Below are 24,711 nucleotides of genomic sequence, written 5' to 3' on the forward strand. Positions count from 1 at the left end.
TGACTGAGCCAGCGAGTTATATGTTACTTCTTATAACTACTGCGTGAGGGAGGTGCTGTCCCTGCCAGTTTTCAGATGAGCAGGGTCGGGCCCTGGGGGTGGCAATGGCTTGGCCAGGATCACACAGCCAGCTGGTTGTGAGTCAGCCCCAGTCCATCTGAGTCCTTAACTGCTGTACTCCAGGGTCTCTCTTTTCTCAACCCTCGTGCCCTCCCCGTTCACTCCTAAGACCAGAGCCAGCCCCGCTCCTGGGTTCCAAGTGGGAGGCCCCCGTGGAGCATCTCTCATTCCTACCTCCAGCCCCAGGACCCCTACTTCCACACCAGGACAAGAGGATGCCATGCACCTTTGATACCGTGATTTCCGCGAGGGTGACAAGGTCTGAAGGTCCTCGAAGGACACAGCAGCCACTCCGTCATTTGCCTGTTCTTAACCATGTCACCAGAGTCTAGGCCCTAAAATGCCTTACCCCTTAGTCAGACCCCACTCCCAGCCCCCAAACTGGCACTGTCTCCCCCGACTGCCTCAGTGGGTCGTCTACTCCCTGGGGTGTTTTTAGAACTAGTTTGACTAAGTGTGATTGTCCCACAGGTTCTTCTGAAGATCGTTCTAGACTGTAGAATGGGAGGAGGGGGGAGGACGGAGAAGGGTCGCCACTGAGCAAAACTGGTAATGCGGTGCCTGTGGCCAGTGGCAGCCTGGTGGTAGCCCATGGAGTCAGACTTCGTGACCTTTCCTTCACGCGATGCGTGTTCCACGTGGACATGTTTTAGGAGCGTGATTTGGAAAAGATTGCAGTCCGGATCAAGCACGTGTGTGGAAGGCCCATGTGTTGGCACCGACTTCCTGTGGCCTAGATCCTGCAAGGGTCTCCAGGGAGGACTTGTCCCACTCCCCAGGTTCTAGAGCCTTACCTCACTGGCCCCAGACACGGTCAGGGTCGGGCCTTTCTCAGGCCACCTCAGGCATCTGACTCCCGGACCCCTACGCGCAAGGCTGGCAGCTGGTGGCTTTGCTGGCAGTGTGGCCCCAAGTAGCTTCACAGGGAGAGCTGCAAGCAGTGGTGACTCTTGGTGTCACGTAGGAATGATTGCGTGAGGTAAAAGTTGTTTCTATATTGGTTAGTAGTGTTTCCCCGGTTTCTTTGTAATACACATTCTCCTTTGACTGTCAGAATGGGTGTCTAAATGAATCTCATGCTGTTAGGTTTTTCATTTAAGGCAGCCGGTCAGACTCCTTTTCGGTTCCAGGCCCACTGACGCTGACGTTGAGGTCCCTGTGGGACACTGGGGAAGGTGTGGCCAGAGGTAGCTGCGTATCTTGGTCTGGAGCTCAGGAGAGAAACCGGGCTGGGCACAGATGTGCGGGGCAAGCCACGGAGGTGGATGTGGTCTTCCAGGGAGGACTGTAGACGGAGAAGAATACAGAAGAAGACCATGGACAGATTTAGGTGGATATGGGGTGGGGGGGGAAGTACCAGAAAAGAAAAAAGCAGCCAGAGAAGAAGACTGAGGCTAGGGTTGTGAGAAGCGAGGAGACAGCCGGAGAACAGAGAGCGGAGAGCATGGTGCTGAAGGGCTGGTACACGCAGCGGGAACAGGTGGGGCTGCTGCCCTGCTGGGAAGCTGTCACCAGTAAGGGACAGAGCAGGGTCAGTGGAGCAGGGGGCTGGGAAGGAGGTGGGGAGGGAAGCGGTACTGACAGCCTGGAAAAGATGTCTTTCAGCAGGACTCTCCTTGATATTATTATTGTTCGCGGAGAGGAAGGAGGTGAGGGTGCAGGGAAGAGAGAGGGCTGGAGGGCAAGGCTGAGCAGGGGAGGGGACGGGGTCCAGTGCCCAGGAGGAGAGCGGGTCCCCGAGAGGATAGGTTTGCCCTCCCATTGAAGCCAAGGAAGGGAGAGGACGCAAGTGAATTTGCACATTTGGTGGCAGAAAGGTTTCTTCTCACAGCTCCTGTTTTCTCCCTGATGAAGCCAGGGAGCATCCACATGACAGAAGAGAGGCCCCGGAGGAAGCTGGCAAAGGACTGTACAGGCTCATACTCTCCTTTCACATCCAGTTGACCTCAGCAGAGAACTCAGAGCCAAGGACAGACAGGGTGCGATCAGGGCCCCAGTGCCCTTGGGAGGGGGCTGTGTGGTGGCCCAGGGACAGCCGGGTGGCTCACCCAGGACGCAAGGCCACCAGCCTCAGCCCAACCCCTTGTCTCCTTCTAGAACCAGCCCTGTCTCCTCTGGTCAATTTTAACTTAATTACACTCAGATCAGTTCCATAGCATAGACCTTTTTTAGGCATTAGTGACTGGAAGAGTTTTGTTCTATTACTTCACATTTTCCAAACCCACTTCACACAGATGGAATCTCTTGTAATCCTATAAGGCCAAACACAGAAGAAACAGTGCCAAGGAGGTTGGGCCCAAGACTTGTTTTAGTGCAGATAGAACGGTCTTATTTCTTTTGACGTCCTGATAAATCTTTCTGCCCTGAATTTGGGAGATTTCAACCCCGAGGAACACTCATACTCCATTCATTGAACAGATGAGGCTTGGCATCCGCTGTGAGCCAGACCTGTGCCCTGCATGTAACCTCCTTTGCCAGGCGTTACTTCTTTCAGTCTCTGCCACAGTTCTGTGGAGTTAATTTCGGTGTCCCTGTTTCATCAGCGATGAAAACAGTGCCGACAGAGGTTAACTTGCCTGAGGTCGCCTCGGAAGTAAGTGGCCGGGCGGGATTCAGGGCAAGGTCTTTTGGTTCTTAAGTCCTTTGCTCCTTCCATTTCATCAAGGAACCCCTCAAACACAACGTTTCACTCTGTTGAGGTTTTCATTTTAAATGTTACGCGTCTCTCAGCGTGAAAGGTTCTTTAGGGAATTGTCAAAACCCTGACAAGTATAGTTTTTGAACCAGGGTCTTAGAAATGTTCCAATCAAATAAATTTAGGGCAGATGTATTAAGTACTTGCTTTGGTTCCTGCCTGCATGACATCAGCAAAGCGAGAGAGAAATCGTGATAGATTTTGTTAATAATTTGAGATTGCAACAGGAGCACGGTGTGGGAGGAAGTGGAGGGTGTTTGGAGCTTGCGCTGAGTCTGACAGCAATGCGACCCTGGGAAGGGGAAGGTAGATAACGTTTGCCAGCTACTTGTTATGTGCCCCATGCCCTGCATGTCTGGATCTCACTTAGTCGTTATTTAATGAGCTTCACAGATAAATACAATATGATACCCATTTTAATATGTGAAAACTGAGCTTCTGAGAAGGTTGTCTTCTGAGATCATGCAGCTGGTGTGTGGAGGCCAGGATATGACTGGGTCTGTCTAATTCTAAATAGGATTACAGACTCTTAATTTAATGTGTGCACATAAACACATACTTGTGCGTGCATACATACACATGTATATGTGTAAAGCTTTTGCTGTTTATTAAAGAATTCAGAAAAACAAAGGGGTGACTATTAACGAGAAATTGGGCAACAACCATGCCTCAGTCCTTGAAACACCTCTTTTATATCTGATTATAATCCATTGCTTTCCAGGACTGGTTCTGGGATCCACAGAGGAGGGAGGTTGTTGTTCTCACAATTAAACTTTGAAAGGGCAATGATATACGTTTGCAAAATAATTAAAGTATCTGTTCAAAGGGGAGGAGAAGTCAATGTAACTGAGGCAGGTTGAATACATATTTTTGGAACAAGGAGAATCATGGTAAACAGAGGTGAATGCTCCATCTCAAAGAGGTTCATGTCTGCTCGTGAAAAGAAATGAGTCAAGGTATTCATTCAAGAGGATGGATCCTGAGCCCCTTCCTCTTTGCTAAATGGATGTGGTGTGAATTACATGAGGTAACAGGTGAAGTGCCTGGGCCAGCCCCTGACGTGCGGGGGACTCTTGATAAATGGGTTCGTTAACATTCGTTAACGTCCTTGTCATTGCTATTCTTTGGGGTCTGCATTGTGAGGGTGTAAAGGACTGGCAAGGTCAAAGATGGTCGCGTTTTCCCATGTGGGTGACCAGGAGGAGAATGGCGCATTTACAGAAGTGAGATAGCCGGGAGAGGAGCAGAGTGCATAGCCCCCGCTTGGTGCCTGAGTGCTTTCAAGTCCAGGCCATTGATCTTATATCCCGAGCTGTCCATTGCCTCCAGCCAGGCTTCACGCAGCACCTGTGGCATAGAGTTGGGTCCCGAGATGCATTTGAAGGGCACAGCACTTCAGACAGAGCTGCTCGGCCAACAGGTTTTGTCTCTGGCCATTCCCACTGCCCTCCCTGACTTCCTAGTAGACCCCTATTCCCGCTGCCAGGCAGCCGGCTCTCCCTAAAGATCTTATTAAAGTTCCAGATGTGTGGCAAAAAAAAAAATGTTGTTAATAATAGCAAGGCCTGATACAAATTTAAAGAAGGTCTTGTAACTTAGGGATAGAGAACTTTCGTCTGCCTCCTTTATTCCGTTCTTTGCCAGCGCTCCCAAGCCACAAGCTGAGAACGCTGGCCCTTGGATAATGGGTTTTCTCTGGTCTTCTTATGCACCCAAGTCATCCTGTTACAGTGTTCCTGTTAACTCCGTTGGGTAGGAACCAGCCTCACAGATGGGTAAAATTTAGATAATTTGATTATTCAAATTATAACATTAAACCTGTTGGAAAAGAGACGAGGCCCTTGAAAAAGATGTTAAAGGCAACCTCTCCTTCTATTCCCCTGTTGGTTGTACGAGATAGGGGAGGGGCTGACTTCAGGAAGGGGTGTGAGGTGGTCCCAGAATCTTCTCTGATTACAGTGGGCAGGGGCAAGGAGGTTCCCTCATGCCAGGAGTGGAGGGTATCACGTGGCCAATGAACTCTGAAATCGTTTATCCATATTTCACTTTAAGATTTTTAAGTTCTCCTGGGAGGATGGGTCTTTCTAGCTAACACATTATGCCCTCTCGCAGACAGTTTACCTTCAGAAGGGACTTCTGGTCCCAGGGGAACTGGCAGAGGAGGCAGTTTGTGGTTAAGAGTATTTTGGCACAGAAGTCCTGGGAAATGTGGCCAGGGTTATGGGGCAAAGTGTCCTACTTTCCATCCTCACTCCTGGGGGTCCCGGGGTGCACCTCCATCTACAGACCCAACCCTCCTCTCCAGAGGACGGGGAGAAGACTGACCCACCCTGGTGAAGATATGGATGGCCAGGGCTTTGGCCCTTCCCCACCTTTGTGTCCATATTCCAGTTAGATGTCCCTTATGTGTTAGAATCGCTGTTGAAATTGACTCTGTGCTTCCTAGGAACTAGCCAGCTGTGGATGGAGTAAGAAGGAGAAACATAGTCTCGCCCCCAACGTTGTGGCCTTTACCCGGAGGTTTAACCAGGTAAGCAGTACCCCTTGCCTGTGCGTGGCCGGATAGCGATCTGTTGTCCCCTTGGGCTGGGAGCCCTGCCAGGGTTCAATCCCAGGCACCTGGCCCCCCGTCCAAACCCCTCTTCCCGAACCATCCCGCCCATCAATCCTTTTGCCTGCACGGTCCTTCTTCACAGCAGGTGGAACCAAATGCATCTTTTCCTGGGTTTAAGTTGCTTCACTGGCTTCCAGTTCCACCTAAGCTAAGGCTCAAGCACCTTAATTTCCCTGCAGGGTCCTGCACGGTGGGTCTGGTTTCTGTCCACCCCTCCAGTCTCCTCTCTTGTCCCTTTCCCTGCTCCGCAGGCTTCAGCCATCCTGGCCTCTTTCTCTTCCCTGCTGTACCCTCTCTGCCCCATCAGGCCCCAGATGTGCTGTCCTCTCAGTTCAGAATTCTTCCTCTCTGTTTAGCCCCCAGTCTGATCTTAGCCTGAGTGTCACTTCTGTGGGGAGCTCTCTGTGAACCCCTCGCCCGTGCGAGGTCTCACTGTCAGACATTCTCTCACTGCCCCCTGTGCTTCTTTTTCCATCGGGTCCTTTGCTCATCTGTCCTCACTTTGTGCAGCTCCTTCGCCTCCGTCTTCCTTGCCAGTCTGTGGGCTCCGTGAAGGCAGGAGCCATGTCCATCTTGTTCACCAGTGCACCTCCCGCCACCTGGCCTAATGTCAGGCATATGATAGACCCTCAGTACATACATGTGGAGTGGATGAATGAGGTGCTCGGAACTTTGAGTGCCCGATGCCCTGGTCACCGGCCCCATACATACTACTGCAAACTGACTTGGTCCAACCAGCACCTTTGCGCCAGTATGAAGATCTGCACCCCCACTTACGGGAACGATGATGAAGACTTGGACCAGCTGAGGGCAGTGGGCTTCTGGCTTCTCAGCCAGATCTACCAGAATGAGATCTCTGGTAGAAAGCACCCTCTAAGACCTCCCTTGGATGGACCAAACCCCCAAATGGTGCTGTTGACAGTTTTTCTTCCTTCTTGTTTTTCTGGTTTCAAATGAGGACAGTGGTTTAGAAATTGCATAGTGTGCATGACTGGACCTCGGGGTGATGGGCCTGGGTTTCCTTTGGGCCTTCCCACTCAGAAATGCTGGGCCCTGTGCATCACCGCTGCCCAGCCCTCCCCAGGCTTCCCCAGCCTCGGCTACCACCGGAGGATGGGGAGAGCCTCCGAGAGGCACCAGCTTTTCGTCTGGAGATCAAGACTGAAGTTTGCATTATTGTTGTTATACTAGGAACTAAGAAGGACCTAGGCATCTGCAGTGGGGCTGTATGCACTGTTTGTTTTGAACAGAGAAGTTCTGAAGGCTTTTGTTTTCTTGCTCTTTCTTTTCAAAATCTTTTCCTTTTCAACTGAGCTTAGGCTTTAAAAAATAAAACAGATGTGCACACACTGTCAGAGGATTCATAGTTTCCTTCACAAAACTATTTGACTGGAAGCCAGCTCAGTCCCACCTCTGGCCAGCCACAGTGCTCCCGGAGGAGGGCCGCTGGGGGCTCTGATGTAATCTGCTTTGCACGCGGAGGCCAGGTCAGCCTGGCAGAGGGTGGTGCGGCTCGTTCTGCGAACAGTTGCATCGTGTCCAGATCAGACCAAGCGGGTGAAGCGAGCCAGAAGCGAAGTCGCATTTTCCCAAACAGGACGCTCTGAGAAATGGTCTTGCTGCCAGCCTGTCAGCTACTCAGAGCGAGCAGCTCCTGGACACAGCCATTTGGCTTCAAAACTGGCCAACAGCCAGGCCCGGTCAGCCACTGGGGCTGCTTTCTCTGAGATGAACCGATTGGCATCCCTTCCTGGCAGATTTTTATATGTGAGAACAAGGCTCCCCATCAGACTCCAGATAAAGGAAAGCAGGTCAGTTGCCTTTGTGAGCCTCAGTTTCCTTATCTGTAAATGAGAATAACAGTATGACTCACCTTGCACGGTTGCTGTGGAGATTAAATGAAATGGCACACGAAGAGCTCTTAGCACTGTGTCTGGCATGTAGTAAGCGTCCAAATGTTTTCGGGGAAAGTAAGAGAGAACAGGAAGATTAGCTGATTGGAAGGAGGTTGCCCGCAGATATGGGGCTTCTTGTGGCCAAACCAGAAACCCAGTGGCCAGACCCTGTGGGCTTACCTGCTTTCTCTGTGGGACCTGAGTCCCTTGGAATTTGTTCCTAGAGCTCATGGAGGGATGGCAGCACCCAGCTGAGTTCACTGAGCTGTCTGCTCTGGGCCAGGCTCCTATCTCAGCCCCAAGGAGTTCACCACAGACCACAGAAGTGCTCCACCTTTTTTGAATCATGTGTTCTTTTGAGAATTTGAAAAATATATATGCATATGTGAACCCGTTTCCAGATAAATGCAGAGATGTATAAATTTGCATTTAATTTTAGTGAGTTCAGTGCTTGCCCCCTCAAAATGTGTGCACGAACACTTTAGGGGTCTGTGAGCAACAGCCTAAGAAGCTGTGGTCACAGAGAATCAAACCCCTACGGGTTTGCATCCTAGCCCTACAACCTACTAGCTTTCCCATCTTGGGGTTGTCTTTTGACCTTTCACCTTCCTTATTTATAAAGTGGGAAGAATCATTTCAAGTGGTTTTGAAGATTAAATGAGAATTGTGGATGTAAAGGGTTTGGCCCAGTACTTGACACATAGTAAACCATTAGCATTAGCTGTAAAAAGGGTGTAGAGTAGTGGGAGCTCTGAACTGAAGGACAGTGAGGCCTGGGACTGGTTGCTGGCAGCAGAGCTGGAATTGTGTCCTGAAGATGCTGAAGAATTAGGGAAAGATGAGGAGGGAATTGGGAGAACTTGGTTCTGGTCTAGATTCTACTGCTAACCTGTTTCAGGCCTCAGGCAAGTCACTTCCTATCTCTGGGTCTCAGGATCCTTATTGGGCAGGGCCAAAGGTTCCTGGTTCCAGGAAGCTGGGTCCCTTCTCTGGCAGCTTCCTCCTCTGTGGCTGCAAGATGGCTGCCAACAGATCCTGGCTCACATCCTGTTGTGAGGGCAACCCCCAGCAGAAAAATCTTACCGCCTTTTCAGTAGCTCTGTCATCTGATGTTTAGCTGCTTTGGCTTGTGTCCCATCCTGTTCATCCTAATCAGTCACTCTGACCAGGAAGACATGAGGCTCTGGTTGGCCAGGTCTTAGAAATAAGCCTGCCCATGGAGCTAGGGGCAGGGGGCCTAGGCCACATGAGCTGAGAATGGAGAAGTGATAGTTCCTCAAGAAACTAAGATGTCAGCCAATTAGGAATAGAGGGGAACTTCCTCAACTTGATAAAGGACACTTACAAAAACCCTGCAGCCAACATCATACTTAATGGTAGAACATTGGATGATTTCCCCCTAAGATTAGCTAAGATGTGCTCTTTCAATACTTCCATTCAGTCGTATTGGAAGTCCTGATTAGTGCAATAAGAAAAAAAAAAAAGATATGACGATACACAGATTGAAAAGGAAGAAATGAAACTGACTTTACTCACATATGACATGATTGTGTATATAGAAATTCTCAAAGAAATCTGTAAAAAAATTTACTGTAACTAGTAAGTGAATATAGCAAGGCTGCAGAACACAAGATCAATATACAAAAGCTGTCCTATATATAAGCAGTAAAGAATTAGAATTTGCAATAGAAAACCCCCACGCCACTTACAATACACACACACACACACACACACACACACACACACACACACACACACAATGCTTAGGTATAAATCTAACAAAGTACATAAACGTTCTGTATGTGGAAAGCTGCAAAACACTGATGAAAGAAATCACAGTATATTGAAACAGATAAATATTCCATCTTCATGGTCTGGAAGACTCCCAACTTGCTCTATAGAGTGAAGCAAATCCCAATCAAAATCCTATCAAGCTATTTTGTAGGTCGAAAAAACTGATTCTAAAATATATATGGGAAGATTAAAGACAGAATAACCAGCGCAATGCTGAAAAAGAGCAAAGTTGGAGGCCTCGCTCTACCTGATTTCAGCACTAACTGTAAAGCTACAGTAATCAAGACAGCATGGTCCTGACAAAAGAAAAGACACCTAGTAATGGAACAGAACAGACGTATAGTCGTCTGATCTTTGACAGATGCATGAGCCCTCAATGGAGGAAGGGTAATCTCTTCAACAAAATGGTACTGGAACAATTGGAACATTTTTTTAATGTATGTAAAATAACGGACCTAGACACAGACTGTATAGATCTTTCATAAAAATTAACTCAAAATAGGGTGCCTGGGTGGCTGAGTCAGTTGAGGGTCTGATTCTTGATTTCAGCTCAGGTCATGATCTCGCAGTTGTGAAACTGATCCCGTGTCAGGCTTCACGCTGAGCATGGAGCCTGCTGAAGATTCATTCTCTGTCTTTCTCTCTCTCTCTCTGTCTCTCTCTCTGTCTCTCTCTCTCCCTCTCCCCCTCTCCCCCTCCCCCTCCCCCTCTCCCCCTCCCCCTCTCCCCCTCCCCCCTCCCCCTCCCCACCTCTGCCCCTCTTCCCTGCTCACACACTCTCTCTCTCTAAAAAAAAAAAAAAAAAAAAAAACTCAAAATGGAGCATAAACCTAAATGTGAAAGACAAAACTATAAAACTTTTAGGAGAAAACATAGAAGAAAATCTATATGACCTTTGGTGATGAGTTATTAAATGTAACACCAAAAGTACAATCCATGAAAGAAAAAACTGATTAAGTTGGGCTTCATTAAAATTAGAAATTTCTGCTCTGCAAAAGACACTGGTAAGATAATTAAAAAACAAAGCACAGCCTGGGGAAATACTCACAAAACACATATCTGGTAAAAGAATTGTATCCAAAATATACTCTTAAAACTCAACATTAAGAAAACAACCCAAGTAAGAAATGGGCAGAAGATCTGGACACCTCACCAAAGAAGTACAGATAGCAAACAAACATATAAAAAGATGCTCAACGTCATTTGTCACTGGGGCAATGCAAGAACACTATGCACCTTTTAGAAGAGCTAGAATAAAACAGTGACCATACCAGCTGCTGGCAAGTATCTGGAGCAGTACAAACTCTCATTCATTGCTGGTGGAAATGCAAAACGGTACAGTCCAGCAATTACACTCCTAGATAATTATCCAGCTTCTTTGAAATCTTCTGTATACACATACACACAAATATCTTTATAGCAGCTTTATTCATCATTGTCAATAACTGAAAAGAACTAAGATATCCTTCAATAGGTGAATGGATAGACCAACTGGTAAATCCATACAATGGAAGAGTATTCACCAAAAAAATAAATAAATAAAGGAATCAGCCCTCAAGCCATATAAAGACATGGATGAATCTTAAATGCATATTACTAAGTGAAAGAAACCAGTCTTACATATGTATGATTACTTCCACCTCCCCGCTCCCAGCTTTTTAAAAACATTCTGGGAAATGTAAAAACGTTTTTCAAAAAGGTAAAACTAAGGATGATAAACAGATTGATCAGTGGGTTGCCAGAGGTTTGAGACGGGGAGAGCATTGAGTAGGTGAAGCACAGAGGATTTCTTAGGGTGGTGAAACTATTCTGTGTGATGCTGTATGATACATAGTGTCATTTGGACACACGACACAATGCATTTGTGTAAACTCCTAGAACTTTCTATCACCAAGAGTAAACTTTAGTGTATTGCAAATTTGAAAAATTTATTGTGGAAATTAACGAAATCTAGAATGGAATACGTAACATAAAATCTAACCATATTATAAATGTATGAAACAACATCACTGAGGAGGGTGAGGTGAAAGGTGCTGAATTAAGTAACTTTGGAAATGAGGGGAGCCTGTAACACTGAAGACGAAAGGAACTGTATATAAGCTCTATACTCTAGTTAATATAGCTGCTTCCCAAGTGCATTGGGTAACAATTCTGAAGCTCTTTTACATGAATACTGGAATTGAACAATTAAGGAAATGGATGGCAGATGGTAGGACCCAGGTTTTTCACTGTTGGGAGTGGAAAGTTACAGATGAGCAAGGGGGAGACATCAATATAAACTCACTTATTTTAATATAGATACAGATGGTTGCATATAGAAATATTTATAGATGTGTGTATGTACATGTTAGTATACACGCACACACACACACACACGTATGCATGTATTCGCTTGCTCTCCCAGCTGAGAGAACCTAGAAACATTGATGCCCAGTAGCAACAAGTACACCCAGCACCCAGATCTTGTTTTCTCATACCATTCTCTAACAAAAGGAACCAAGGCTCCTTGGAGAAATGGCTGGTTTAATCCTGGGGCAATAGCATCTCGATGAGCCTATAGCATCATGTAGTTCCAGAAAATAAGGAAGTGCTCAAACCAACCAACCAGCCAGCCAACTAAAACAATGCTGGGTAGGTCAAAGGAACATAGGAGCCAACTGAAAGAGCTTTCAATGACCAAAGCTGGAATAATTTGAGCAAGAAAATAAATAACATAGTATTGGGTTATAATCCCAAGTGTAAAGTAGGTATCCATGAGTCTTTTCTGATATAAATAAGTGATTGCATAAATAAATGGGGAAGAATAGACAAATTTCCTATGCAGAATAATTCCAATAGCTCACTTCCTTCTATAGTGACTTCTTTCCAGAGTCTGAGGTGATACTATTATTTATGTAAAAGTTTCCTATTCATGGTCATTTCTTTTCTGTTCTTTTTCTTTATGAACAGTACTTTGGTGAATCCTTTTACATTAGTTCCTCTAAATTTCTGTGTTTTCATAAAACAAAAATTCTAGGGAGAATAGAAGTTTAACATCTTTCAAGTTATATTTAAGTTGCTCTTCAAAATGGTCCTATAAATTTATACTCCCCAAAACAGTGTAAAATAGTACCAGTTTCTCTACATTCTTGGTACAATACATGACCCACAAGGGGTTAATGTATTTTCCTTAATACACAAAGAACTTTACTAAATCAGTAGTAAGAGGACAGCTGTCCCAATAGAAAGATGGGTAAGGATCCGAGCCGGTAATTCACAGGGCAGATAGTACAAATGGCCCATAAATATTTGTAACAAAAAACTGAAAAAAAAAAAAAGTACAAAAGATATGTTAATTGAATAGTAATGGAAGAAATGCAAAATAGAAACAATGAGATATTATTTTGCGTGTTCGGTTAGTAAAAAAAAAAAATTGCAATAACCTCTTTGTGCAGGGGGCTGTGGATCAGCTCAAACTTGTTGATGGATAAACAAATAGACCTTTTGGAGGCCAAGTTTTTATATGTGCTTTTGAAAAAAGGTACACATACTTTTATTCACTCCACCTTACTAGAATTTACCCTAAGACCGTAGTTAAAAATGTATAAAGATTTATGTGTAAATACGCTTACCACAGCATTGTTCAGTACAACAAAATAATTAGAAGTAGCCTACCCAACAATAGGAGGTGACTTAATGATGATATTTCCCTAAGGTGGAATATTATTCAGGTGGAATAATATATACCAATTTAACTGAAAAAGACAGACGTATGGAAAAGAGAGAAGGACACAAACCACGATGTCCATCATGGTCTGTGTATGAGAATGAGGTCGTGAATGATTTCTGCCTTTTGTGCCTATTTCTGTGTCCTTTGTTTTCTGCCTTAAACTTCTCTTCAATTTTGTAGGTAGAGAAGAGAATAAAAAATGTTTGAAACTTTCTTGATTCTACTTTTGTAATGTCTTTCCTACCTGCCCCTTCTCTCCCGTCTCCTTCAACATGGGCCTAGCGCAAGCCTCCTGCCTGTCACTTAGACCATTGCATCAGGTTCCTGATGGGTGTCCCCGCCCCTACAGAAGACTCTTCCTTCTTGGCTTGGAAACCTAGGGAAGTCTCCCCATGTAGAATAGCACCTAAGGTCCTTCTTGTCATCTTGTTGCTCCAGACCCCCACATTCTGGCCTTCGATGCCCTTTCCAGCGTTAATTTCCCCCATCTACCTTGACCCCACAGAGCACCCGCAACACCAGACCAGTCGGTCCGCTCAGCTCTCCCTGGTCATGGTGTATACAGCCATACCTTAATCCTGTCTCTACCTGTTTGAAGTCTACCCATCTTTCAAGCCCTGCCTCTTCCAGCAAGCCTTCCCCTATCATTACCTCCCCCATGTTCTAGTCCACGTAGGTTGAACTTCTTCCATGTCCATGATCGCCAGGTGATTTGGGGAGGGTCCTGCCTCTTCCTTTGGTCCCTTCCATACCAGGCAAGGACTGATAGGGTCTGGACTCACAGTGTCAAGTCTGCACACAGTACAGGCTTCATGAAAATCTGTTGAATTGAATTGACTCAGAGTTGCTTCTGCTTACCGCGTGCTGCAGATCAGAGTCAACTCTGCCATGTTCCATAATTATGCCTTAAATATGTGTGATTTTGGGGCATGCAGGAATCTATTAAATTATACATATAAACTATCACACTTGAGGTTATGTGGCATAAAAATGTGCGTGTATTAAAATATAAGGTTTATGGGCATGTCACTTGGTGTTCAGAAAGTCTTTCTTCCATAACTGGCTAGTAAAACTTTGGAGTCTGAACTTAATTTTAGGCAATTCCTTGGAAAAAATGATTCTATGGAAAACCGGGCATGTCCTGGAGGCAACCACAGATAATTACGCAGAAAAAAACTTTTCTATAATCCTGCTTAACATAAAAAGCAAATTTTTTATTCTTGGTTACTCTTCTCTTGTTTTCGCATTGAAAAGTGACTATTTCAGGGAAGAGAGTAAATTTGGTTGCAGCAGTAACTGTGCCTTGTTAAGTCTGGAATATCCCCGTTTTTCTTTGTAAAATTTAGAGGTTTTACATGCCTTGCATTCCTTTCAACTCCACACAACCAACCCCGTACCCTGCTCAGCCCTCTCTCTCTCTCTTTCTCTTGGTCATGCTGTCAATCCACCCTTGTGTGTCTATGTGTCACACAGCACTGTTGTTACAGTAGTGGGACACTTCCTAGAGGTTCTTGGCACGAAGCCCCTTTTGTGTTGCCCTGAGGTGTCACGTGAGTCAACAATACCCTGGTAGAGAATTTGCTTGTTCCCAGAAAGATTCAAGGGGCTTGGGGATGTCGATTTCTGTGAGAGGTCGGGTATGAACAGTGTTCTGAGCCCAAAGTGCCACTGTGTCCTTCTGGCATATGTAGTCTTCAGAAAAACCTGTCTCTTCACCTGCATTGCTTTATGGGACTTTGAAAGATGCTTTTGTATCATTTAACTTACTGGGCGAACCCTCTCCTAGAAAATTAAATTTCTTACAGTTGTGCAAATACTGGTGAATCCTTCTCGTCTTGGGTCTGCCTGGGGATATAGATCTCATGGGTGGTACTGCCCATTTACATATCCCTTAGTCTGGCCACTGGTCCTTCCATCCATCCAACCATCCATCCGTGGTCTTCCCACAACTGGGGTCCTTCTGAGCAGAAATCTGTCTGGTGCATCTCAGAATTCCCTGCAGAGACTTCAGAGAGATTACTATGTCATGGAGGCCCAGTAACTCCCCTGGACGATGAGGAAAGTACTTGTCTCTCTTAGCACCACTGTGCATGTTGGAGAGGAGGTGCTGAAGGAGGGAGCCATTTGTAGGCTAGATGTTGTACGTAAAGGGACCCTCAACCACATGCACCCCCAGGCTGGAAGGCTGTGCTCTTCCAGTTTCCCAACCTCTGGGAAATCCCCATTTGTGGTGGGCGAGGGCAACGTGGATGGTCGGCATTTCACCGCTGTATTTGACTTTACAGGTCAGTTTTTGGGTTGTACGAGAAATTCTAACAGCACAGACTTTAAAAATAAGGGCAGAAATCCTGAGCCATTTTGTGAAAATAGCCAAGGTAAGATGTTTTATTTTTTTTTCCTTCCTCCCGCCCTTCCTTCCTTCCTTCCTTCCTTCCTTCCTTCCTTCCTTCCTTCCTTCCTTTTTGTTTCAGAGTGTGTTTCCTCAGTACTTTGGGAGCTGCTTTGCTCTGGGCCTGCTGGGCAGGGTTCAAACAGAAGGCTGTGACCTGACCTCTCCAGGCTGTAAGATGGGCCTAGGTGCCCACTCAGCCTCCCTGCCCCCGTGCACGCATCGCACTGTGGCCTGCTACCCGTTACCATGGCAGCCAGCTATTCTCTTTAGCTGGCCATTCTGTGGGGCCCTAGGGTCTCCCTCTGGGGTCCCTCCATCCTCTGTTTCAGATTTAGCCCTTCCTGGGGGGTGACGGGTTATGTGATACCATCACACCCTGCACAGCTTTGTCCCCAGTCAGCAGAGCTCATCCCACCGCATCCTGAGTTTAAGGCCTGGGCCCCGTGACCCTGCTGGTTCTCACCCCCACCTCTGCCCCTGCCCCAATAGGTTCTGTCCTTGCAGGTTGTTGAGCACCGGGCTTATGTCTGCACCCCGCCTTTCCCCTCCTCTTCCCTGACTCCTGCCAGCCCAGGCAATGACAGCATGGGCTTCCCCAGACCACTGTCATCACTTCCACGGCCCTGCCAGCTCCTCGCCGTACGCAGCTGCTGACCGCCGGGCTTACCCACGTCTGGGCGGCGCACTGCTGTGCTGTCTGGTTCGCTGCGGGGGGTGTGTGTGTGTTGCGTCCCCACCCAGTCCCCGGGCCAGCTGGCCTTTACTGATTGCCCTTCACGAGCCAGGCACCTTAGCAGCCACCTTCCTGAAATGGTCACGTTTGAGGTTCACTTTGTTAGAAGCCCGCTTCCAGAGCGGGGAGGAGGGATGTAGGGAGGTGGGCGTCCATGCCCGGGGCCCTGCAGCCAGTGAGCTGGGGCGTGTCTCTGCTTTCAGGGGAGCGGCTCTCCCACCCCTCGTGAGAAGGGCAAGGGCATCGATCTATAAGTATGCCCGGGGCAGCAGACACTAGCACGCCCTGTGTGTTCTGAAGAATTTGGAACCGTGCTGGGCTTTGCGATGCTTGCTGCTGGCAGTGAGCTTACGCTGGGCCACGGGAGAAAGCGGATGAAGTTCCAGCCCACCTGGTGCTTTCAAGAAACGAGCTGACGGCGCCCAGACTATCCCTCCTTAACCTCTGCTGTCTTCCAGCGGTGGCTCGTCATCCTGGCCTTGTGCCCTGGCTGTGTTCTTGTGTAGGCTCCCCTTCCTCTGGACCTTGCCATCCCATCTACAAAATGAAAGGTGTGGATTAGGTGATCTCCCAGAGGGCCTTCAGCTCTAAAAGAAACTGTGTGACAGGCATGGCAATTCAGATATGTAGGATGAAATTCACTTCTTTCAGAGAACCTATTAATACACACAGGGAACAATTAGAGATTGTTACAAGATGTATGAAATGAAGTATTAACTTGTGTGGTAAGGGAGAAATCTCAGTAGGGACAGGGCCGTGAGGACTAGGCATAAAGGCTTCTCATTTATTTGTTCATTCCATAGGCCCTACTGTGTGCTGTACCACGTACTAGGGATACGATGGCAGAGACGGGTAGAAGCAAGGGTCCACATGGTCCAGTGTGCTAAGGAGGTGTGCACACTGCTCTGGGAACACACAGGCGGGTTCCCCAGCCTTCCTAGAGCTCTCACCCCGGTGCCGGGCACTGGTCTGGCATGTTGCATGCACCATCCTGGGTAGGGTGGATGCCATGGTTACCTTCCTTGTTAAGTATGAGGCTCAGGTGACTCGCTGCAGGACACACAAGTGGTGGGAGCTGGGATTGGAACCAGATCTCTTGGTTTCCTCAAACCCGCTCACTAGCCCAGGCTGCACCGGCTCCCGAGGATGAGACGCGGAGCCCCAGTCCTGTTAGGTTTCCCTCCGCGCCAAACCGAGAACGGAGCAGTTACATCTCTGTGTACTTACTCCCGGCTGTGTCCCCTTCTCTTGTCTTCCATGGTAAGGAACTTGTGTGAGACTGAATTGAATCCAAATGTTCTCCCTAACTTGGGGTCTGGTTCAAAGGAGCACAGTCAAGTGACCGAGAAGCCAGAGCTCCGTCTCCCTAGCTGAGCGGGACCGTGCAGATCGGTAACACCTTCCCTCAGCCCCTCTCCTGCCTGGTGTAAGGTAGTTGCGGAGGACCCACGTGGGTATTGTTGGCACAGCCGAGGCCTCAGTATACAAAAGCCTGCTGGGACAGTTCCAATTCGTCTAAAAAAAGGACGTAAATGACATTATCAAGCCTTCTCCCGAGCCATGTTTCTGTCCAGCAACCAGACTAGTCAGCTTGTAAAATTTTGTGTTTTAGATGCAGACTCACCTTTTGACAGTTTGAAGAAAAAAAAAGCATATGGTTTCTATGAACTCCCTAGAACTATATTTTCGACATGAGATATTTTTAAGTATAATTGAATTTCATAAATATGACAACATTTGGTAACACTTGAGCATGTTTTTGTTCTGTTGTTTATAGCAGCAAAATAATCTATTCCATATCTTTTTTCAGAAACTTCTAGAACTCAACAACCTTCATTCTCTCATGTCTGTGGTATCAGCATTACAAAGTGCACCCATCTTCAGGCTGACAAAAACCTGGGCTGTAAGTTAATTCCTTTGATTTTTGGCTCTCATTTCACTGGGTTGAAGCTCTTCATTCCTTGAGCCTCCAAAGGCTTTCTCTGACGGCCTGCCCTTTGCCCACGAGAGAGGCATCTTCTGTCCTTCAGGGACTTCAGCCCCATTTCGGGAGAAGGAAGTTGTGAGGACGCCAACATGGCTGGGGCCGGAAGCGCCCTCGAGTGGACCTTCCTGGACCCTATGACTTCATGTGTGCTGGCTGGGTCGGCGACATGACTTCTGCCCTCCACTTGGCTGGCATTCTTGTGACAGGCTCCGAACTGCTCTTGGGAAAGTCTCTGGGCTGATGGTTCACGGCTGCCCTGGGCTGCTGGCTGTACAGCTAAGAGATTCTCTGGAGAAACCTGAGGCTCTCATGTAGGGAGAAGTGATTTTTTTTTTTTTTTTTTTTCCTGAAGGCCATGGATAATTTCAGCTCAGAGGTGGAGTCTGATAGTTATATAATTGAGTCTGTAGGAAAGTTTTTCTGCTGTAAAAATACTTTAAAAATATCTCAGACCTCTTTATCCTCCTTAGCTTGGCACAGTGCCTGACATGGGGGAAGTAATTGCTATTTCCATAGCTCATTAGTATTCACCTCCTGGCCCGCCTGGTCCAGGGTCTCCCACAGCCACACAGCCCAAGCCTTTCAAGACCTGTTTATGTCCCGCGGAACTGAAGGAAACTATATGGACTTGTCAGCTGTGTTTCTGCAACTCATTTCCGAACTTCTTTCTGCCAGTCTGTGGGGCTGGGCTCTGTTTCATACTTGGCTAATTCTGGGGCCTTTAAAACACTTAAGGATTATGTTGTAGGTGATCAGAAATGAGCCCTGTTTTTTTAAATTGCAATTTTCCATAGACCTAGCCCTAGCAAAGCAGAGCGAGCAGTCTCAGCCTGGAGTCAGAAACCGGGTTTGTGTTGAGACACCGTTCAGAGCATGACTTCTGTGGGACTTAATTCCCTGTATCTACTCAGAGGTTGGCCTAGATTAGTGGTTTGACGTCAGTGCTTCGTGGACTCCCAGGGGTTCTGTGGAGCTGCCTTGGCCACCAGGGGCTGGGGGAGAGGAGGAGGGTGCCAAGCAGACACCTTGGCACTGTTTCTGCCAGAGCCGCTCTGTTCGCATCAGTTTTACGTACTGGGCTTCTGGGTGAATTTCAGTTGAGCAATGGCTTGGGAGATTGAGAGCAAGCTTGGAAGCCGTTGGTCTCTCCCGTTGTTGCCAGCCCTGTGAGTCCCCGAGTCCATCTGAGCCATGAGGCTTTTTTCCAAAGTTGCCTAGAGATTCTTTTTTCAAATGAATTTTCCATTATTTAGATGCTGTTGTTGGTTGTCGGGCTGCTGGGAGCTATGTGCGGACTCGGAGAGATGAGTTACAGAGCTCGGGGTGCACAGACCTTACTGGCTGTGCAACTGTGATCCCAGTGACCCCCATGAGCTGTGTAGTTGGTGAGGCCAGTAGGGGAGCCTCGCAGGCCACCTCTCGCCCACCTGCCCTGTTGGTCCCAGCCCAGTGGTTGGCACGGAGTGTTTGGGAAATGCAGGGGGCCACATTCATCCTCTTTCCCCTTCGTCCACATCACCGCAGCGCAGTGGAATCGGTGGCTGCCTTTCTTCCTGATTCTGTTTCCACACCTGCCGTCACAAGCACATAGCACATCTGCTCTGTGGTTTTATCTACAGTCTGCCTCTGCCTTTCAGCTGCCTTCTTTCACACGACAAGGTCGGATTTTCCTTGGGTCTCTGGGGCCCAGCTGAGTGTCCCCGTGTTGTGTGTCCTGCATTTGTTCAATGTGCTGAGTCTTATCCTCCACGTGCTGTTAATTCTGGTGATGAGATTAGCCGCAGAAATATTGCCAAAAAGGAGTTGTTTCCCCTCTCCCCACTTTTCCGTTAACGTGGTACTGGGGAGACCCATGGGCCCACCGAGCAGGGCAGGAGCACAGGAGCCACTGCCACAGCAGCACAAGAAGGTCAGTGCTTTCATAGCCTTCATTTTTTCAGAGAGAGAAACTGAGGTTCCAAGAGGTGTGGTGGCCTGACCAAGATCGCAGAACTGGCGAGGACCAGAGCTGGTATGATGCCTTGCTGGGCTGCATAGTCCGCGTTCTTGGCCAGTGAGCTGGGTGGCTTGTCAGTGACGGAACGTGATGTCGGAATCAGGCTGGGCACAGGGCACGGAGAAATTGGCACACGTGTTTCTTGGGAGGTGAGGCTGGCACAGGGGCCCTCAGGGACGGGGTGTGACCAGCTCCCTGAGTGCCGTCCCTGGGGTGGCATGAAACCCTGGATAAATGAGAACCCTGGACGGAAGGGACTTATGGGTGTGCCCCTTGGTTGCACCATGGATGACCTCTAGTGAGGGCCAGGTGGTTGTCAGCTGTAGGGCAGGGCAGCCTGTTGACCCGTCCGTGGCTGGCTGCGGGGTGCCGGTAGCTGAGGGAATTGGGATGGATCAGAGACTGACACTGAGCACAGGCTCCCACACAGCAGGCGTTAATAAATGCTGCTGCTGCACAAATGGGGAGGGAGTCACCTTCTGTTGGCCTGGAAAACACAGACAGGGTCTGATTCATCCCAGCACTGGGGCCTCTTTGGAATACTGGCCGCCTCAAGGCCATGCGACCTAAGCAATGGTCAATTCTGATTTCCCGAGTACGCACTACCCTGCGGCTCTTAACTCATTCTGCAAATCAAACATTTATCGAATGCTTTCTCCATGCCGGACCCTGAGGCTCTGGGCAAGGGCTCTGCCTTCGTGGGCTCTTGTGTTGTTCAGAGGAGACAGACACATCGCTGAGGAGGGTGAACACAAGCCCCGTCTCGCTGGTATTAGAAGAGACGGATGAATGTTCGTTGGGTGTGTGAACTACTGTCAGCTGGTGTGAGAGTGACACAGGAGAGCAAGGCAGGAGGGTGGGAGAGAGGGTGACGGGGGCGGCGGGAACGCGGGGCTTCAGGGCAGGCCTCTCTGAGAAGGAAGAGTGCGCTACATCACCACCCGAGTGACACGAGGAGGTGGCCGGGCCGGCATGAGGGCACAGCCGGTGCAAAGACCCTCAGTGGGAAGAAACTTGGTGCCACCAGGAAGCTCAGAGTCAGCGTGGTAGGGGCACTGTGGGCCGGGAGGAGATAGAGGCAAGATGCTGTGGAGGGGCCCATCGGGAAGGGCTTAGAGCCCGGGACAGGAGTTAGGTTCTAGTCCAAGTGCGGGGAAGGGTTTTAAACAGGAGCCGGACACGGTCTGGTTTACGGCTGCTTTTCGTTTTTTTATTTTTTAAATTACCATTGCTACTTTGTAGAAACAAACTGGGTGGACGTGCAGGGGCCACGATGGGAAACGGGGTCTGCTCAGGAGGTGCAGGCAGCATCCAGGAGTGAGGTGATGTTGGTCGCGGTGGGGAGGCAGCAGCAGACAGGGGAGGAGGAGGCCAATGGGGGAGGTGCTCTGAAGGCAGACCTGGCAGGTTCGTGGGATGGGATGTCAGAGGGGAGGAAAGGAAAGGAATGAAAATGATTTCTAGGTTTGGGGCCTGAGCAGTAGGGACGATGGTGAAACCTTTTCTCTGGTCAGAGTGGTCCCGGGAGGAGACCGACTTATTGACGAGTGACCTGGGGGTATAGAGTTACTGGAGTTTGGGTGAGTCACTCTCTACGGTAATTATAGTCATGTGCTACACACATCACATACACACACACACACACACACACACACGCTCTGCTGACTCTCTGCACGTTCCTGTCGTGATTTGCTCTTTCCTACTGAATCGATCCAGGCGGTTTGACTCAGCTCCAGCAACGGGGGGAAATGATCGCCAGTGGGCCAGGCGGCCTGGTCTGCAGGATGGGGACCTGGGAAGGGAACCTCCTGGGAGTGGGGCTCTCACTCCAGACACCTGTGGGGGGAGGCACAGGGTCATCAAGCTCTGAAGTTTGGAGAACAGCCACTTTGCAGATGTCCTGAGGAGGCACATGTGTGGCATTCACATATTTCGGGCTTTGGAGGCTTCTCTTCTGCCTCTGTCTGATGTCGTGCCCCAGGGACCCCCCCACCGCCACCCTGATGTTGTTAAGAAGATGGCCATAAGCATAGGCTGCCTGTTTTATGCTTCCCTGAGCCTTGATAAGATGGGTGAGGGGGTGAGGAGATGGAGGGCAGAGGAAACCAAGGTTTGCGCCCCCGATCACTCGTTCCTCTGTCCTTCCTCAGAGCCGTGCCTGCATTGCTTCCCAGAAGGTCCCAGTCATGAACCGTGCTGACATTTTCACCCTCACCTTCCTTATGTTGCCACAACATCGGCTATTTCGTCACCCCCTTCTTGAAAAATCTCCTTCCACCGGCTGAGGCCTCTTCTTCCATTTCTGACGGCTGGCTCCTCCCTGACCGCTTTTGTTCCTCTCACCCTCTGGGTGGAAGTGTTCTGTGAGGCTCCGGCTCTGATTCCCGCCCTCCCACCAACTCTCTCTCCCTTGGGATCTCAGGGCACGGAGGACACCGCCGTCACTTCTGTGCTCAGTGCAGGCGGTCTCCTCCACTCAGGCTCAGCCTCCTTCTGTGGCCCTGGCCCTGTGTTCCCACGCCTGCTCCACGCAGCCCTCTGCTCGCATGTTCCTTTCACAGCTCACACTTGGCGTGTCTGAAATCAAACTTTGGTTTCCGGGAGTGATAGGGAGTGCCAGAAGACTCTCTTAGCAGATTGTGTTTTGGACTTTGAGGCAGTATGGTAGACTGAGCTGACGGGGATCAGCCCCGCCCTCCCGATCGCCCGCTCCAAACACACAAACACAAATAAATGCTGGATAAAATACAACCAAATTAAAACCCAAGATGCAAAGCTGAACTAGAAGCCAAGAAAGGGAAGTCACCATGTGCTGGAGACAAAGCACGCTCTCCGAGTCAGCACAGCGAGCGCGGCAAAGGGAAACCGCCGTGTGTAGGCCTCGCAGCTGGCGCCAGGGTAGCTCATGTGTGCCTGGGAGCAGAGGCCAGCTTGCAGGCCCCATGCACACGGGGGGGCTGGAACTCAGCTACCCGTAGGAGTCCGAGACCCCTCGAGTGTCACCTATCAGAAAATCTCTGTTCGGCCTGGGGGAGCCCTGAGAAAGCACGAGTGAAAAAGGTCACCTCTGGGAAACTGTCCCCCCAGCCTGTACCTCAGGCAGCTCTGGGGTCCGAGTACACATGACCTGCATTGGTGTGGAGACCCTGGGCCAAGACGTGAGGGGCAGTGTCCCGCGCAGATTGAGTATAGACTCCTGAACCGGATCCCCAGGCTCAGGCTTGGACCTGCCTCTGTGGTAAGGATTCAATGAGACGTAGATGAAAAACTGTTTGGAACTGAGTCTGGCACATAGTAAGTGCTAAGTGAGTTTTAGCTGCTGCTGCTGCTGCTGCTGCTGTTGTTGTTGTTGTTATTATTTGCTCATTTTGACTGTTCTCAAATGAGCCAGTCCTCGTTATCTCTGGCCTGAGATCACCACCATCTTTGGGCTGCCCTCCTTGCTTCTGGTGTCTCTGGCTGCTCACACCGCTGCTGGAGTGATTGCCCCAAAACATCTCCAGTGTCTCCGCTTTCCTGATGACAGCCCGTTTTTAGCACCCCTTGCTTGGTTGGGGGCCCTGCACCCACCACTCCTCCAAAGCAGGAAGTTCTGATATAACTGTTTTGATGCCATTCTTTTTAATCGGTCGTTTGGACATTCACTCACCACCCCCAGTTTTATAAGAACGCATACTTTGTCAGTCAGTTTTCTTAATATTTTATTTTTGAGAGAGAGCACGCGAGAGCAAAAGTAGGGGAGGGGCAGAGAGAGGGGAGGACAGAGGATCCAAAGCAGGCTCTGTGCTGACAGCAGAGAGCCCGATGTGGGGCTCGAACTCATGAACTGTGAGACCATGACCTGAGCCAAAGTCAATGCTTAACCGACTGAGCCACCCAGGCACGCCCCATGTTAGCCAATTTTTAACCATCATTTGGATTCCTGACCCTGGACTCCAGCGAGCCCTGAGAGTGAGGGGAGATGCATGGCAGGGATGAGAGGATTGGGATATCTTGACAGGTATTTTAGGGGGAAACTCACATTTGGGAGTGTGGTGCTTGAAGAACGCTCACAGGTAGTGAGCATATTCCAGAGCGCAGGGGACATGGTAGAGACATTTTGGCAACGACAGCAGATACCAAAAGGTTTCATACCTACTTCACACTTACTTCCTGACCTCAGAAAACAAACCATAAACCTTTCAGCTGTGGCCAGTGGAGCATCTCCCGCCAGCAACATCGCGGCTCCGTGCCCCCAGTCACGTGTGGAAGAGACGCAAGTGTTGGCCAGAGGAATTTCCTGTTCGTATGCAGCCACAGTCAACTCATTCTTTCCCCTTTGATTAGTATTTGCCGTTCATGCTTAGCTGCTTGTGACTGGTCCCCTGTTTGCAAGTTGAGGTGAAGTATCAGAAGAGTAGTGTCGTGTGTCCATGGGGTCCAAATGGATACCACATCCAAACGTCAAAAACATACTTTGCCAAATGGCAAGCTGCCATCTCTCTACTACCTTTCCAATCTTTTAAAAATTATTACTGTTTTTTTTTTTTAATTTGAGTATAGTTGACACAAAATGTTACATTAGTTTCAGGTGGTACACCATAGTGTTTCAACAAGTTTGTATTATGCGACCATCTGTCACTGTACAATGCTGTTACAGTATCATTGACTATATTCCTCATGCTGTGCCTTTTATTCCTGTGACTTTTTCATTCCATAACTGGAAGCCTGTACCTCCTACTCCTCTTCACCTCTTTTGTCCATCCCCCCACCCCTGCCCCTCTGGCAACCATTCAT

At 48.7% G+C, this 24,711-nt stretch overlaps 1 protein-coding gene across 12 annotated transcripts in view; it reads left to right on the plus strand.

Moving 5' to 3' along the window:
* Window positions 1–24,711, plus strand: part of RALGPS1 (Ral GEF with PH domain and SH3 binding motif 1) — a 276,400-nt gene that overhangs the window by 92,052 nt on the left and 159,637 nt on the right. For all 12 annotated transcript variants that reach the window (XM_045469762.1, XM_045469768.1, XM_045469772.1 and 9 more), the window contains 3 exons: window positions 5,262–5,345; window positions 15,113–15,202; window positions 17,763–17,855. In XM_045469762.1, the coding sequence (XP_045325718.1) occupies window positions 5,262–5,345; window positions 15,113–15,202; window positions 17,763–17,855 (267 nt within the window). The remainder of the gene's footprint in view (window positions 1–5,261; window positions 5,346–15,112; window positions 15,203–17,762; window positions 17,856–24,711) is intronic.

The sequence above is a fragment of the Leopardus geoffroyi genome, chromosome D4, assembly GCF_018350155.1.
Source record: "Leopardus geoffroyi isolate Oge1 chromosome D4, O.geoffroyi_Oge1_pat1.0, whole genome shotgun sequence".
In the NCBI taxonomy this organism is placed as follows: Eukaryota; Metazoa; Chordata; class Mammalia; order Carnivora; family Felidae; genus Leopardus; species Leopardus geoffroyi.